Source organism: Lethenteron reissneri, chromosome 10 (assembly GCF_015708825.2).
Source record: "Lethenteron reissneri isolate LAM-NWPU_2019-01 chromosome 10, ASM1570882v1, whole genome shotgun sequence".
NCBI lineage: Eukaryota > Metazoa > Chordata > Hyperoartia > Petromyzontiformes > Petromyzontidae > Lethenteron > Lethenteron reissneri.
This window is the reverse complement of record NC_083788.1, coordinates 1,036,486-1,053,091: the sequence shown is the minus strand read 5'-3', so window position 1 is coordinate 1,053,091 and position 16,606 is coordinate 1,036,486. Positions and strand designations below refer to the sequence as shown.

At 53.6% G+C, this 16,606-nt stretch overlaps 1 protein-coding gene across 3 annotated transcripts in view; it reads left to right on the top strand.

The window, feature by feature from the left end:
• Nucleotides 1–16,606, top strand: part of LOC133340789 (CDK5 and ABL1 enzyme substrate 2-like) — a 40,171-nt gene that overhangs the window by 11,267 nt on the left and 12,298 nt on the right. For 2 of the 3 annotated variants that reach the window (XM_061549185.1, XM_061549184.1), the window contains 6 exons: nt 9,204–9,281; nt 10,055–10,163; nt 12,654–12,867; nt 13,497–13,606; nt 15,425–15,531; nt 16,337–16,544. In XM_061549185.1, the coding sequence (XP_061405169.1) occupies nt 9,204–9,281; nt 10,055–10,163; nt 12,654–12,867; nt 13,497–13,606; nt 15,425–15,531; nt 16,337–16,544 (826 nt within the window). Of the gene's footprint in view, nt 1–3,850; nt 3,944–9,203; nt 9,282–10,054; nt 10,164–12,653; nt 12,868–13,496; nt 13,607–15,424; nt 15,532–16,336; nt 16,545–16,606 lie in introns of all 3 variants that reach the window. The other variant, XM_061549183.1, reaches the window with a different exon arrangement.

Here is a 16,606-nt window from a genome sequence, read left to right as displayed (position 1 = left end):
CCCCCCACCACCTTGCTGTAGACCCTGCCTCCCACCGGAATTCCTCGTCAAAGGAGAAGTTGCCGCTCGCGTGAGCGTTGGTTTGTCGTGTCCACAGCCCTGCAGAGGCAGCGGCGGAAACTCCGCTTGGCCGTTTGCGGGGGGGGGCGTCCGTAGGGACAATCACCATTGGTTCCCCCCCCCCCACTAAGCGGTACCCGTTTAATCTACCCCGGAGAGGTGATGAGCCGAGTCACCCCCCCAACCGGGAGTTGAACTCACAACCTTTCAGACTACGAGCCGCTGAGCCCGTGTGGGTCGATATCTACACCAGTGGATGGCAGACTCAGAAAACTTGATTTGTTACTGGAGGAATCCGATGACCTATGAGGCTGTTTATTTTCGCAGATGCCCAGTCGGGGCATGGGGTCAGAACGTTAAGACAACAAACACAATACACAAACACGATAGGGGTGCAATGTTTGGGAAAGGTTAAAAAGTCACGTGAAAATATATATATTTATACAATCAAACTGAATTATCTTGCCAGGTCAAGTCCACTGGCCATCATAAATGACATCACTTGTAAATTTACAGCAGCAGCCAAAATACTCGCTAAGCACGTGATGTTGTTTCTAAACGTGGAGGGGGAAAAAACGGAGGACCCGGAGAAAGAAATCCACGCGACCACGGGGAGAGAGAGAGAGAGACACGCAAAGTTCACACATACAGCAGGTGTCAGGGTCGCGATCAAACCCACGACCTCCTGTAAACCAGGCGAGGTAGTTGACATCTCGCCACGGCGACACCCACAGCAAGGCTGGCATGGTGGCCAGTAGATGGCAGTACAGCAAAAAGCTTCGCAATGTGATCCCCTCCACGGGGAAAAAATCCCACGGCTTGAAAAGAATCCGAATATTTATTTGTACTGGAGGAATCCGATGAGCTATAAAGCTCTTTTTTTCAAAGATGACCAGTCGTCTCGCAGATGTCCAGTGAACATGAAAAGGAACTGGCGCAAGCATGCGATGCATGAACCCTCAAGAAAGTGTGGATCTCCTACAACCCTCGTCTTCCTTGATCCATCACCCTTTTCTCCAGCCTTGCCTCTGCCCTGCACACCGCTGGCATGGCACACAGCTGATGCTGCTGCTGTCCATGTTGTGTCTCTCCTCTCGTTGCTTGTCTGTGCCCTCCCTCCCCTCTCCTGTCGAGGAAGGAGGTGTCTCGCTAACAGCACTCGCTCCCGACTATTCGCGTGGTGGACGGGATCTTTGTCTTCTGCAGTTGTCCTTGTAGAGCGCACGCACGCACGCACACATGCACGCATGCACGCACGCACGCACGCACACATGCACACATGCACGCATGCATGCATGCACACATGCACACATGCACGCATGCATGCATGCACGCATGCGCCACGCTTCATCGGCGACGTTAATGTGAAGGTGAAGTCGATTCCATTGATGAGCGGCCATTATTTGATTTTTAATGTGTGGAGCGGTTGCCCGATCTCTGGCCGCCATGAGCCCGGCTACGCATTACCCGAGAGTTACGGGTTGGTTATCAGGTCCGCCGTGCTCGAGTGAGCCGCGCGTGCGGGGAACGTTGTGGCGGAGTGGCGGCACGATGGTTAGCCACGCACTGCGCTACGAACCCGGCGAGCCGAGTTCGATTCCCGCTCGCTCGCGGCCACCGACACCACCGGTGATGATTGTCTGACTGGTCCTGGGGCCTTCCCCTTGGTCGACTCGGCCTCAAATGAGTACCTGGTGCAGTGTGTAAACATCGCCGCTGGGGAGACAAAGGCGGCCGGGCGTGGTGCTGGCCACCAAACCCTCTCGTGTGCCGCGCGGTGCCTTCGTAGTTGCTCGCTACCAGCACTTGCCCCAACAGCCTGTTCAGGCTACACGGGGAACTTTGTCTGTGGGTGTGTGGAACATTAACCCATCTTTCACAATACTGATGAAGCTGATAACAGTATCAGTTGTGTGGGTAGCCACTGACCCTATGGTCAACAAAAATAAAAAAAAAGATCCCCGTGTAGCCTGAACAGACTGTTGGGGCAAGTGCTGGTAGCGAGCAGCACCTATAAAGGCCGGAGCGGCACACGAGGGGGTGGGTGGCCAACACCACGCCCGGCCGCCTTTGTCTCCCCAGTGGCGACATTTTCACACTGCACTAGGTACTCATTTGAGACTGAGTCGACCGAGGGGAGGCCCAACACCGGCTCAGATATTCGTCACCGATGTTGGTCGGAATCTAACTCTGGTCGCAGGGTTTGTAGCGCAGCGCGCTGACCGCTGCACCGCCGCTCCCCACGCGCGCGCACACACACACGTGCTGAGCTAAATCAAAGTGGCCGTTAAAAAAAATCCAGCCACCAGCATTTCAGAATCAGAATCTTCATCTGGACCGGAGGAATCCGACGAGCTTGCTAAGCTCTTCTCCACGTCCGTACAGTCGCCGCGCATTGCTTAGTTTCCACGTGATAATTTTGTAGGCCCCCACTGTCGATCCACGCTGGACGAGTCCCATCCCCTACGCTGCGTCAACCACTGGGGGTTGTTCGACCGTAATTGGCGCCACGCTGGTCACTGCGGCTTGGTGAGAAGGGGGTGGGGGGGTGGTGTTAATAGATTCGAGCCAGATTGCGGATGCCTTGGCGAGGCCAAATCATGGATTGGCTCCGGCTCTGCAGGCAGCCGGTGGGCGAACCGCCACCCGGCCACGTCCGCCAGGGGCCTCGCGCTGGCGTGGCTCGGATGCCACGCCAGTGGTGAAGTCGAAGGTGATGCCCCCAAAAATGAATTTGTGGGAGCGTCACGATGGCTAGGAGATGTTGACTACCTCACCCAGTATGCAGGAGGTCGTGGGTTTGATCACGACCCTGACGATGCCTTCCTGTATATTGGAGGCTGCAAGTTCTCTCTCTCCCCGTGTTCGCGTGGATTTTTCTCTGGGTCCTCCGGTATTTTGCCCTCCACATTTAGAATCAACGTCACGCGTTTCGAGTGTTTGGCTACTCCTATAAATTTCCACGTGATGACGATAAGCCGCTCCGTTGGGCTATCATCACGTGTGGCCGAAGTAGCTTCTGAAAATAAAAATTAGTTTATATCATGGGACCTTTTTGTCAGTACCAAAGTATGAAAAATAAGAAAAGGTTTTACCCTTTTCTGGCAATAAAACAGGAGGTGTTAAGATGCTCAAACATCAAATAGCTGCTCACCCTGAGCTATTAATGCCCTGATAGTGCATTGCCTTTGTAGTGTTCACCTTGTGGCGTTCTCTGGTCTGACATTGGTGGTAGTGAGACTGGGCCATGAAGAAGCCTGCTGTCTCTGGTGTAGGCCAATCAGTTTCAAAGACAATGCCATCTGTTATCAGAGCCATGTTTGTTTGCATGTTCACCACAAGTACAGTGTGTGGTTAATGCAGACTTGATTCCTTGCAAAAGGTATAATCGTTTTGGCGTTTGAACATCTTGACACAACTGTTTTATTGCCAGAAAGGGTAAGAAAAAACGTATTGTTAGTTTTTCATTGCACAAATACAAAGATCCCCCATATAGCCTTAACAGACTGTCAGGACAAGTTCTGCTAAATCCAGCTCCTATGAAGGCCTGCAAAAAAAAAAATAGTTTAGATTGCTTGTTTGAATCGGGGGTGGGCGACGGTACGGTGGGGCGGTGCGATTAGCGCGATCGCCTCCCCGCGGGGCTCCGCTCGACGGGCCAAGGGTTGTGTAGCGTTCCCCTCGTGTGTGTGTCCCCCCCCCCCCCCCCCACTAAGGCGCTCTCCGTCTCCACGGACGTCACCGGTGTCGTTATGGGCCCCCCTCCCTCCCCTCCCCCTCCTCCCCACAGGTGCCGCCGCACGTCTGGCTCCCCGCCCGGGCGCAGCGGGCGGACGCCTCACTTTGTAACGAATTTAAGGCAGCATGACACGAGCAACGGAAGGTGAAGCCTGCCGGGTGGGCCCCGGTAGCGGGCCGGGGGGAGGCAGCCGTGGCAGCCATGACGGCCGTGGCGGCCATGACGCCCCCCTTGTTTCCGCACTTGCTTCTCCTGTCGATCGCTCTCTCGCTCTCTCTCGCTCCGACCTCCAGCTAACAGCAATCTGAAGCTTCGCTTAACCCGCGCGGGGTCGGCCAGGTCTCGAAAGGAGGTGGCTGCGCAGAGCAGGAGGGGGGTGCAATCCAAGGCCGCGCCGAGTCGTCGGCGCTGAGATGCCGAGCGTCTGTCACGGGTCTCAGCCGCCCACGATGTAAAGCGGTCTCTGGGCCCGGTCATCAGCGACTCGCACAGAGACCTCACATAGAGACCCTTAGACTCGCATAGAGACACATAGACTCACATAGAGACCCGTAAACTCCCATAGAGACCCGTAGACTCACATAGAGACGCATAGACTCGCATAGAGACCCGTAGACTCGCATAGAGACCCATAGAAGCACATAGAGACCCATAAACTACATAGAGACTCATAGTAGCAAATCCAGATCCATAGAACACAGAGACCCATAGAAGTACATAGAGACCCCCGAAGACTCGCATCGACCGGTTGTGATGGAACTGGGTTTCCAAGTGTCAACGAGTTGACGGTTCTAAGCGCGTCTCCGTTGACGGCACAAAAACGATATGGCATTCGGTTTAGTTCGGCACTTAATTTGGCTGCGTTCCTCTTCTGAGATTGAACAGTTGTCGATTTGAGCGGTGTCTCGACAAACATTGCCCTCGGCCTCAATTTCGGAGCTTTGCCCTCGGCGGCAGAGCGGGGGGGTGGGAAAAGTGCCGCCCCACTAAATCCGCGTGCGAACCAGGGGTGGGTGGGGGGGGCCCGTTTGTGAAGAAGGGAAGCTCGGAGGTAGCTCTGCGGTGTCCGCTCCGCAGACTGTTCCCTGGCGTGGAGGGGTCTGCGCCGCCGCGTGCGTGGCACAAGCGGGGCGGGTTCGTCGTCCCGTGACGATGCATCGCCGATGGCGCAACCGAGACGGACTGAGAGGGAAAAATGTTTATATGCAGGGTGCTTAAAAAAATGCTAACACTTACATGGGACTGTCGTTTTTAATGGAAAAAGAATGGACAAAACACTGTAATATGATAACAAATGTATGTTAATAGCTTAAAAAAGTTCACCATCATTGTCAACACGCGCCTGTAATCTTCTCCAGGTGGTCTCCAGAGCACGGAAGCACATTTCTTGTGGTGTTGTTGCAAATTCTAAGAAGTGTTTTTGTAAGCACCCTGTATATACACAGTAGGTTCTCGATTATCCACGTGCAGTTCTCTTAAGCCCAAATTAATAACCTAAAAACAGCTATGCATTGTTATTCTTGGAGATGTTTATTTATAAGTAACACGGTGCTTAAATCGAACAAATATGTTACTCCGGCTAATCCTAAATCCACGTGATCGCCGCTTCAGTAGAGTAGTTGCAATATCTTTACAACGGTGGGGTGGAGTTTGATTGATGTTGATTGGCGTGGCTCTGCTATCATCCACTGAGTGGGCCAAGTCCTCTGTAGGGGAGCAGCAAAGTGTCCTCGCCGAGCTGGCGCATCGATCGGTCGACGTTCATATTCGTTCTAAATGTATACCCCTATATTTGTGGTTTTTGGCATAGAGATCCGCAGAAAATGTTGAAATTGTTGGATTATCCGCGATTTTGAATTATCCACGGCCGTCCTCCCTATCATTGGCGCCAATAATCAAGAGGTATTAATTAAAAATAAAGTAAAATTGGACGTCGGCACACCTTCCCCACTGCACGCAGCCAGCGCGGACTTTGTGGGAGCGATGCTGCCGCCTCTCCCCTCTCCCTCCGCCCTTCCCCCCGCCGTGAGCCGCGGCTCTGTCACCACAACCCCGATCCTTGCGCCGAGGTTTGCAGCGGTTCGTCGCGAGAAAAGCCTCCGCCGTCCGCGAGCCGTCGCTTCCCTCAGACTGCTCAAATCCGCTGCCGAATCTCCCTGTCTGTCGCCACAACCCTGATCCTTGCGCTGAGGTTTGCCGCGGTCTGTCGCGAAGAAAACCTCCGCTAATCGCGAGCTGTCGCTGCTCTTGCTCAAATCCGCTGCCCAATCTCCCTGCCGTGAGCCGCGCTCTGCCGCCAAAACCTCGCTAGACGCGAGTGGCGCAACACGTTGGCAGTCGAAGGCCGTCGCGTCTGCTCTGCCGAGCGCGAGCCACTGCCTGGGGGCTCCATGGTGGCTCGGAGATGTTGACTACCTCGCCTGGTGTGCAGGAGGTCGTGGGTTCGATCCCGATCCTGACGCCCTGCTGTATGTTTGGAGTTTGCGTGTCTCTCCCTCTCTCTTTCCCCGTGGTCGCATGGATTTTTCCTCTGGGTCCCTCTGTTGAAGAGTATTTGGCTGCTATGAATTTCCACGCAGGAAAAATACTTTTTTTATTGAGCTGTCATTTGTGGCCAGGTCGCTCTTCTGAAGAAGAGCGTGGTAACTCAGCGGGGACTTACCTGGTACAAAATAACGAAAAATTGTTTATAGTTTTAGTTGTGCCCAGAGAAGGAACCTTTTTTTATTAAATCGCCACCTTGTTGTGACGTACGAATCGTAAAGCATGGGACGGTAGCGGAGTGAGAAATGGGTCAAAGGTCGAAGAGCGACACAAAAGACAAAGACCCCCTTAACAGACTATTGGGGCAAGGGCTGCTAGGGAGCACCTATGAAGGCCGGCATGGCACATAACAGGGTGGGTGGCCAGCACCACGCTCGGCCGCCTTTGTCTCTCGAGTGGTGATGTTTGCACACCACACCAGGCACTCATTTCAGGCTGAGTCGACCTAGGGGAGGCCTAGGACCAGTTCAGATAATCGTCACTGGTGTTGGCCGTGAGCGGGAATCAAACTCGGGTCACCGGGTTCGTTGCGCAACGTAGCACTAAACGCTTACACTACCGCTCCATGCACGCACACACACTCGCACCCACCCGCACACGCACGCACACGCACTCGCACACACACACTCGCACCCACGCACTTGCACGCACACGCACCCACGCACGCACACACACACACACACTCGCACCCACGCACACGCATGCACGGGGTTCCGCTGACCGTTGAGGAAGAGCGCGTGAATATTCACGGAGTGGAAGCCAGGGGGGGACACCTAGAGACCAAATGGTAAACCCACTGTGGTCTGCGCTCCTTCAGCGGAGGAGGAGGAACAACGACACTCTCTCTCTCTCTCGTCGTGGCAGCAGCAGCAGCAGCTGGACCTCCACATTGACACCGACATCCTGAACAACCACCACCACCACCACGCATCGCTGCTGCTGCTGCTGCAGCTGCCATCGTGCGCGAGAATAGAATAGAGGGCATTCAGGCACTGACCCTTGTGCATAGCGTGCTGCAAACGAGGGGGGGGGCAGGGGGGATGGGCACGTTTCCCATAACGTCTCTCTGTTGTGTAAACCTTAACCCTCCCCGGCGTTATTGACGAACCCTCTGGGCTTTTCGTTGGCCGCGCCTGTGCCCCGCTGCCAACGTGGCGGCCGCATCGCCGGCCTCGCCGTCGCGATCGCGCCGCACGTACGGGGGAAGCAGAATCAGAGGATCTTCGTCCTGGAGGAATCCCATGAGCCTGTGAAGCTCACTTATTTCAGAGATGTTCCAGTCAGAGCAGCAGCAGCAGAGAAGAGAGTGATTCACTTGTGCCCCCCCCCCCCCACCGCCCCCACCCCCCAGCCAACGTCGATCCGGCACAGCGATGAATCGTCGTTGAGAGACCGGCGAGCCGCCTTCCTGGCCGCGCCCGCGGGTGAAGGTCCCCACCTCGCGCCGGGAGCACTGCACCCGCTTTTCTCATCTCTCCTCCCGACGTGCAAATTAGGCCCCAAGCACACTGCACGTGCCTGATGATTGGCAGTCCGCGGGAATGTCTCGAGGACCGTGGTCGAGCGGCACCGCCGATCTGCTCGCACGGCCCTGCGCGTTGCCGTGGGGCCTCTGCCGCTCGTTGCTCACTCCCTCGCAGCTGAGCTCCACCTCCTCGATCATCACCACCACCATCAGCATCATCATCACCACCATCAACATCATCATCACCACCACCATCAGCATCATCATCACCACCATCAACATCATCATCACCACCACCATCATCACCACCATCAACATCATCATCACCACCACCATCAGCATCATCATCACCACCATCAGCATCATCATCACCACCACCATCATGACACGCCTCGACCACCACCGTCGCAAGCCTTTGCCACTCGCATCACCTTACCACTATCATCATCATCACCACCGCCACCACCGCCATCATTCACCACCACGCCTCGACCATCACCGTCGCACGCCTCCCACCACCATGGCAAGCCTCCATCAACACCACCGCCGCCGCTGCTGGCAAGGGGGGGTCTGTTATGAGGGGGGTGCGGGTCTACGAGACCTGCAGCAGTTCGTTGGCAGCGACTGCTCCCGCTGTTGCATTGAGGCACTGGCTTAGGAGACGGACTTTGCGGGGGGGGGGGGGGGGTGCTTGGACAGGGGACTTGTGTGTGCGTGCGTGTGTGTGCGTGTGTGTGTGTGCGTGCCTTCATAGGTGCTCGCAAACAGCACTTGCCCCTAAAGTCTGTTAAGACTATATGGGGGGTCTTTGTTGTGTGTGCGTGTGTGTGCGCGTGTTAGGAACCCGATGACCCGAGTTCGATTCCCGCTCACGGCCAAGACCAGTGACGATTAGCTAAAGCGGTCCTGGGCCTTCCCTAGGTCGAGTCAGTTTCAAATGAGTACCTGGTGCGGTGTGTAAACATCGCAACTGGGAAAACAAAGGCGGCCGGGCGTAGTGCTGGCTACGCACTCCCTCCTGTGCCACAGTGCCGACCTTCATCGGTGCTACTTGCGAACGGCACTTAGCCCAACAGTTTGTTTGAGTCTACAACGAGGGATCTTCGTCTTGTGTGTGTGTGTGTGCGCGCGTGTGTGTGCACGCATGAGTGTGCGCGCATGTGTGTGTGCGTGAGTGTGTGTGCTGCGTGTGTGCGTGCATTTAACCCGATCCTGGTCCGATGACGTGTGCGTAGGTCATCGGTTTTTCTTCCGATTCCATTCTGATGACGTGTGTGTGTGTTTAGAGTTCATAGTCGTACCCTCGTCTGTCTCGCCACCGTGTCCCTCTCCCCCCCGCCCACCTCTCTCTCTCTCTCTGACCCGTCCTGGACGACTCCCCCCGTGGCCCCGCAGGATAGTGCTGATCAGCGCCAAGCGATCGTTCTGCACCGTCTTCTCGGTGCTGCCATACCGCGAGGGCACGCACCTGGGGTGAGCCGCCACGCCGCCACGCCGCCACGCCGCCACGCTCGCCGCTCCAGCCAGGAGCCGGGAGCGGGGAGCCCACAACAGCACCGCGTGCTCACACTCGCTCTGTACCAGTGTGACCCCCCCCCCCGCCATCACATTGTGGTCCCTAAACCCACAGCACTTGCACCTGCAAACCCATAACACCATGGTCTATAAACCCCTGACACCAGGGAGTCCAAACCCATAACACCATAGTCTATAAACCCATAATTCCTGGGTGTGACATCTCACAGCACCTGGGTCTGTAACCCTGATACCGATGCCTCTTAACTCGTAATCTCTGGGTACGTGTCACCTGGTTCCAGTGATCAATTTCAGCTGGGTCCGACTGATTCGGCGAGCCATGAAGTATTTACACACCCGGCACACCGCAAACGGTAGACCATTGAACGCCTGTGGCGACCTGTCACTTGCTTACTGCAGTCAACCAGCAACTGGGAATTCATATTGTATCACCTAAGCGCAAGATTCTGTATCCGTGTAGCGAGCTGTCAGACTGCCCCGTGCCATATGTATATTGTATATTGAACTTTTTTCGCACCGTACGCAGCCAACCGTTGCTAATCAGAGGTGCGGGGGTGGAAGAACAACAAACTAAACACGAAAAGCAGTTTCAAAGAAATGTGTCTTCAACCCGGGCTTCATAGGCGCCGCTCACTAAAAACACTTGACCCAGCAGTCTGCTTATTCTATACGGTGGGGGGGGACATTTGTCTTGGTGTGTGTGGACGCAGCGAGGTGCGGGCCGAACCCGGGAGGCAGAGGCATGCATCCGGGGGTGTCCCCACCTCCACGGAGATGGTGATGGGCCTGGAGGGCGTGGAGCTGGGAGCCGATGGCAAGGTATCGATGCTTGTACAGACAAAGATACCCCGTTTAGCCTTAATGGACTTTTGCGGCAGGTGCTGTTAGCGAGTACTTACAACTAAACTACTATAAACTATTTATGTTTTGCCAGGTAAGGCCCCACTGAGCAATGTAGCTGTTTTTCAGAAGCGATCTGGCCACATATGAGAGCTCAACGAAGTGGCTCATTGATAATTGTTTTTTTACCCTTTTATCTGGCAACAAAACTGACACCTTTTTTTTTGCATTATACCTGCAGTCATAATGCAAACAAAAAACATAACTGATAACGTATGCACTGTCCTTGAAGTTGATTGGTTCACACCCGAGACAGATTTCCTTAGAGCCTAGTCTCACATGGTGTTGGACCAGATGACGCCAAAAGGCGCACAACTCTTATTTTGTTATTCTTTGGTTCTTTCGGTAAAGTCACGTATAAAGAAAAAATAATAAATTAAATAATAACATACGACGTTTCGATTGCAACACAAGCAATCATCATCAGGTATAATGAAATAGCGACATAAAATCTAACCAGAAAAAATTATAGACAGACATATAAGCAGACAGATATCACCAAGATACACACAGCGGGCAACACAGGTACAGGGAGGGGTGATCGTCTCTGTGGGGTGGCCTTAAATAGACAGAGGGGGCGGAGGCAGCCTCCGCCCCCCTCTGTATGTTATTATTTAATTTATTATTTTTTCTTTATACGTGACTTTACCGAAAGAACCAAAGAATAATTCCTGCAGTCACGAAAGCTCCAAAGTTCATATTTTGTTACTGGCAAATGAGGTTCCAATGGTGTAAATGCTTACCCCGAGCTCTCATACTCTGATGGTGCATTGTGCATTGTCTTTGAGTTGTGCGCCTTTTGGCGTCATCTGGTCCAACACCATGTGAGACTAGGCTCTAAGGAAAGCTGTCTCGGGTGTGGACCAGTCAACTTCAAGGACAGTGCATACATTATCAGTTATGTTTTTTGTTTGCATTATGACTGCAGGTATTGTGGTCTATGCAAACATGACTCCTTTTTTAAAAAAAGGTGTCAGTTTTTTGTCTGCCAGATAAAAGGGTAAAAAACAATTATCATATTTTGTTACTGGCAAATGAGGTTCCAATGGTGAAGTGGCTCATTGTGTGAAAATTTATAGCAGCCAAACTCTCTCAACGTGTGATGTTTATTCTAAATGTGGAGTTGCCTGGTTTGTAGCGCAGTACGCTAACCGCTGCGCCACCGCTCCCCATACGCACACTGACAGACACACACACCGCGTTACAACAATGCTCACACGCGCTCGCGCTGGTCATGGTGGTTGTGGTCGTGGTGATGATGATGCTTTTGATAATGGGAGTGTTGGTGTCGGTGAAGATGATTATGTTGATAATGATGGTGAAAGTGGTTTTGCCAGTGATGGTCTGGCCAGTATCGATAATGACGGTGGTGAGGATGATGATAATGTATGTACGTTGAACTTCTTTCGCACCATACGTAGCCAACTGTGCTAATTGGAGGTGCGGGGGAAGGGCAACAAACTAAACACAAAGAGCAGTTCTAAAGATAAATTAGTTTTCAAACTAGATGATTTGAAAGTGCATAGCTCCAGTGGCTTCCTAATAGCATTCCAGATGGTCGCAGAAGCACATCTAAAAGCGCGGTGCAATGATGCAGTGACCACCGTCTTTGCCCAGCGGTTAGCCAAAAGCCACCGCCGCTACTGCGAGGATGGCCGGAGTTTGCGCGATGGTTTATACTCTTTGACGAGGTCGGCGAGGTATCGTGGTTCATTTGTGGCAAGAACTTTGTGTGTAATGATGATGATGGTAGAGTTGACGATGCTAGTGGTGGTGATGACGATGATAACAGTGATTATAATGATGGCGAAATTGCTTTTGACAGTGATAGTGGTAATGATGATGATGGTAGAGGTGGCGATGCTGACCATGGTTGTTGTGACATTGGTGATGATGATGAAGATGTCGGTGATCACAGTGATTATTATTATGATGATGGTAAAAGTGGGTTTTGGATTTTTACAGTGGTGGTGTGTATGGTAATTATGGTAGAGGTGATGATCAGGTTTCAGTTTCATGTATTAGGTATAGCCCAGTGAGCCATGTGGCTCTTGACTCGGGTGCAACCGCAACAAACAAAAACATGAACAAGAAACATCTTAAAGTGACTACACGCAACAGAAACATCCAGGAAAAACAGCAAAAGTCTTCCATAAAAAAACACCGAATATCAACGCTGTGTGCTAAAATCCCTGTGGGATGCAAGTCAAACAATACCAACCATAATACAATTTATACTAAAGTTATCACGCTAACTCTGTACTTCAACAAACAAAAAAATATGATGATGGTAGAGGTGGCAGTGATGACAATGGTTGTTGTGAAGATGCTGATGACGACGACGACGGTGGTCTTGAGGATTCGTGACGAGCGTGCCCCCCCCCCCCCCCCCCCGTGTGCGTCGTACAGACCGTCTCGTACGCTCAGTTCCTCTTCCCGACGTTCGCCTTCCTGGGCCGGAGGGGCGATGCGCCGCCGCCACTGCCAGGGGTGGGCGGTGGGGGCAGCAGCTCGGGGCCGCAGCCCCTGCAGCAGCGCAACAGCACGGGCCGCAACCTGGCCCTGTTGCGCCAGGCCACGTTCGAGGGCCTCAAGCCCAGCAGCCCCGCCGCCGTGGAAAGCGGTGCGTCTCAGCGGGGGGCGCGGGGGGGGGGGGCATGGGCGGGGATGGGTGGTACGGGCGGGCGGGGGTGGGCATGGGCGAGGGAAGGGGGAACGGGCAGGAGGGGTTGCGCGGGGGGGGGCTCTGGCGGGGGGGGGCATGGGCGAAGGGAGGGGGGTTGGGCGGGGGGGCACGGGCGGGGGGGGGTCAAAGGGCAGGGTGGTGAAGTCAGGTGACTGCATCAGGAGCAGTGAAGTGTATTGCTGGGATGTCTCTTTTGTATCGCCGTGATGTTTACTTTGTGGATTGGGGCATTGCGTCGTTATACATTGTTATGGTCTGTTCTGGATGACCAGTCTCATACTGCTGAATAATTTTTTATTTTACATTTGTGCATCATCAGGTCTATCCGCATCTACTGCTGCCATCGTTTGTGCAGTGGATGCGGTTTAGGGTGGACCATGAGCAGCTTTGTGGAAGACTAAACCCAGGGATCTTCTGCGTTTAGGTCTTTCCTGGGTTAAAAACAAGCGGAATACATAATAGTAATAATAATTCGGAGTATATATTGGCATGGCGCGGCCTGGCTTTGCACCGCTGTGCCCCGTCGGTGTGGGACTCACAGCGAGAGCCGTGTGACCCCCGTGCAGGCCTGGGCCTAGATGCCGTGGAGTTCCTCGAGTACAACCCCAACCTCCTGGAGGACCCGCAGTGGCCGTGCGGGAAGCACAAGCGTGTGCTCATCTTCCCCTCCTACATGGTACGGTCCGATCTCACCTCCTACTTGGTATGGTCCGATCTCATCTCCTACATGGTATGCTCCGATCTCACCTCCTACATGGTACGGTCCGATCTCACCTCCTACATGGTATGGTCCGATCTCACCTCCTACATGGTATGGTCCGATCTCATCTCCTACATGGTATGGTCCCATCTCACCTGCGACATGGTATGGTCCGATCTCACCTCCTACATGGTATGCTCCGATCTCATCTCCTACATGGTATGGTCCGATCTCACCTCCTACATGGTATAGTCCCATCTTACCTATATCGGCAGCATAATGGAACTTTCAGAGATACGAACAAACCTGTTCGTATGACCAGTTGCCTGTTCGGACCGAGAGTTGGAAGTTCAAACTCCGTGCAACAGATGGCGGTGATGGCATCTACATCAGCAGAACATGAAGAACCAGTGGCATTTACATCTGCAGAACATGAAGAACCAGTGGCATCTACATCTGCAGAACATGAAGAACCAGTGGCATCTACATCTACAGAACATGAAGAACCAGTGGCATCTACATCTGCAGAACATGAAGAACTAGTGGCATCTACATCTACAGGAAATTATACAACTTTTAAAGTTATTCCCCATGTTTAGTGTACACGCCATACAACATGTTTGGAATCGACAGGAGTAAAGTTGGACTTACGAACCTCTGGAACCTAACTCATTCGTAAGTAGAGCAGTCCCTGTATAATGTAAGTATTTAACTATAACATGAGAGCTGAGCTTTAGTTAACACCTGGCGATGCTGGATGTCATCTTCACGAAAACGTTTGGCTTGCTTTTCAACATTATCCAGGGTTTTCGCTGATTCAATCAAAATCAATTGGCGAATGTGGCCATTGTCATAACAACTTGATTTGGATCAAGTTGTTTGGGATGGCGGAGGGAACAGCTAACGTTAGACCTCTACGCGATCCAAGCCAAGAGACACTGATGGTGGATCATAATGCCACTAATCAAAGGATGGCACGGTGTTTTTTAATCATTCATTCATCGCGTTCATTGTCACCACCGGCGCCATGATCAATCCACTGCTGGATGAAGGCCACCCCAAGCCATATCGTCGTGTTTAGTTTGTTGTCCATACCACCCTCTCCGCCGCTGCACCTCCGATTAGTACGGTTGGCTACGTATGGTGCAAAAGAAGTTCAACGTACGTAACGTACACACCGTCAGCGCACAGTTCTTGACCACCAGTGGGCATAGTCAGGCCATGCAGAGGCCCCTGGAGACCCAGGAGGTGGGTGGAGGGGGGTGCCGCATGCCACGTCGAGGGGTGGGGGAGGGCGGATTATTCATTAATTGTGGGGTCCTCTCCTGCGTGAGACCCAAAGCAAATGACCATAAACTAAAACTATTGATTCTTTTTTATTTATCAATGTAGCTCTTTTTCAGAAGTGACGCTGGCTATATGATAGCTCAATGAAAGTGACTTTTCATCATCATCATCACGTGGAAATTTATAGCACCTGCCAAATACTGTGAACGCGTGATGTTGATTCTAAATGTGGAGGGGAAAAACCGGAAGACCTGGAGAAAAATCGATGCGACCATGGGGAGAAGCGAGAGAGAGAGACACGCAAACCCCAAATATACAACAGCAGGCGTCAGGGTCGAGATCGAACCCACGACCTCCTGTAGACCAGGCGAGGAAGTCAACATCTCCTAGCCACCGTGATGTTAACCCCCTTTGCTCTGGGTCGCCCTGGGCACAGAACCTGCTGTGCGTGTGATCCTGTGACAGTTTTGTCGGTGCCCCCCCCACCCACCGTGTACCCCCACACAGACGACGATCATCGAGTACGTGAAGCCGTCCGACCTAAAGCGTGACATGAACGACACGTTCCATGAGAAGTTCCCGCACATCAAGCTCACGCTGAGCAAAATCAGGAGGTGAGTCTCACCCCACCTCCCTCCCTCTGCTCCGTCCCTGCCTGTCCTCCCTCACTGCCTCCCTCCAACCCTCTCCTCCTCCCTCTCTCCATCACTGCTTCCTTCCCTCTCCCTCCCTCTCTCCATTACCGTTTCCCTCCCCCTCTCCCTCACCTCTGTCCCTTACTTCCCTCTCCTCCCTCCCTGGAGTCTCTCTGGGCTCTCCCGAGGCTCGGGGGGTAAAGGAAGGCCGTTGGTTGTAACGCGGCTCGGCCTCTCGTGACCAACACCACGGCTCGCTCCACTGGGTCTCCGACCGTGCGCGAGTGGGACGCGTATCCCATCCGTGGGCCGCGTCGAGTGGAGGAGGGAGTACGACACAACGTGCTGCTCGCGTTGCGTTGGAAACCCTCTGAAAGCCAAAGCACTTGCCCCAACAGTCTGGTAAAGGCTATACGGGCGAGGTATGCTTGTCTTTGACACGCGTGTGTGTGAGCGGCAGTGCAGCGGTTAGCGCTACGCTGCGCTACGAACCGGGCGACCCGAGTTCGATTCCCGCTCACGGCCAACACCGGTGAATATTATCTAAATTTGTCCTGGGCCTCGCCCTAGGTCGGCTCAGCCTCAAATGAGTACCCGGTGTGGTGTATAACACCGCCGCTCGGGAGACCAAGGCGGCCGGGCGTGGTGCTGGCCACCCACCCCCTCGTGTCCCGTTTCCGGCCTTTCGTAAGTGCTCGCGAGCAGCACTTGCCCCTACAGTCTGCGAAGGCTACACGGGGGATCTTTGCATTATTATGTTTGTTGTGTGCGGCGGTGGCGGCAGCCTGAAGCGCGAGATGCGCAAGATGGCGCTAGAGGAGTGCGCGCTGGAGGAGTCGACGGTGGCCGTGGCGTTCGTCTTCTTCGAGAAGCTCGTGCTGCAGGGCAAGCTCAACAAGCAGAACCGCAAGCTGTGCGCCGGCTCCTGCCTGCTGCTCGCCGCCAAGATCAGCAGCGACCTGCGCAAGCCGGAGGTCAAGAACCTCCTCGACGTGAGGACGCAACGCGTGCATCACAAACATCACCCCCCCACCCACCCCCGTGTAGCCTGTAA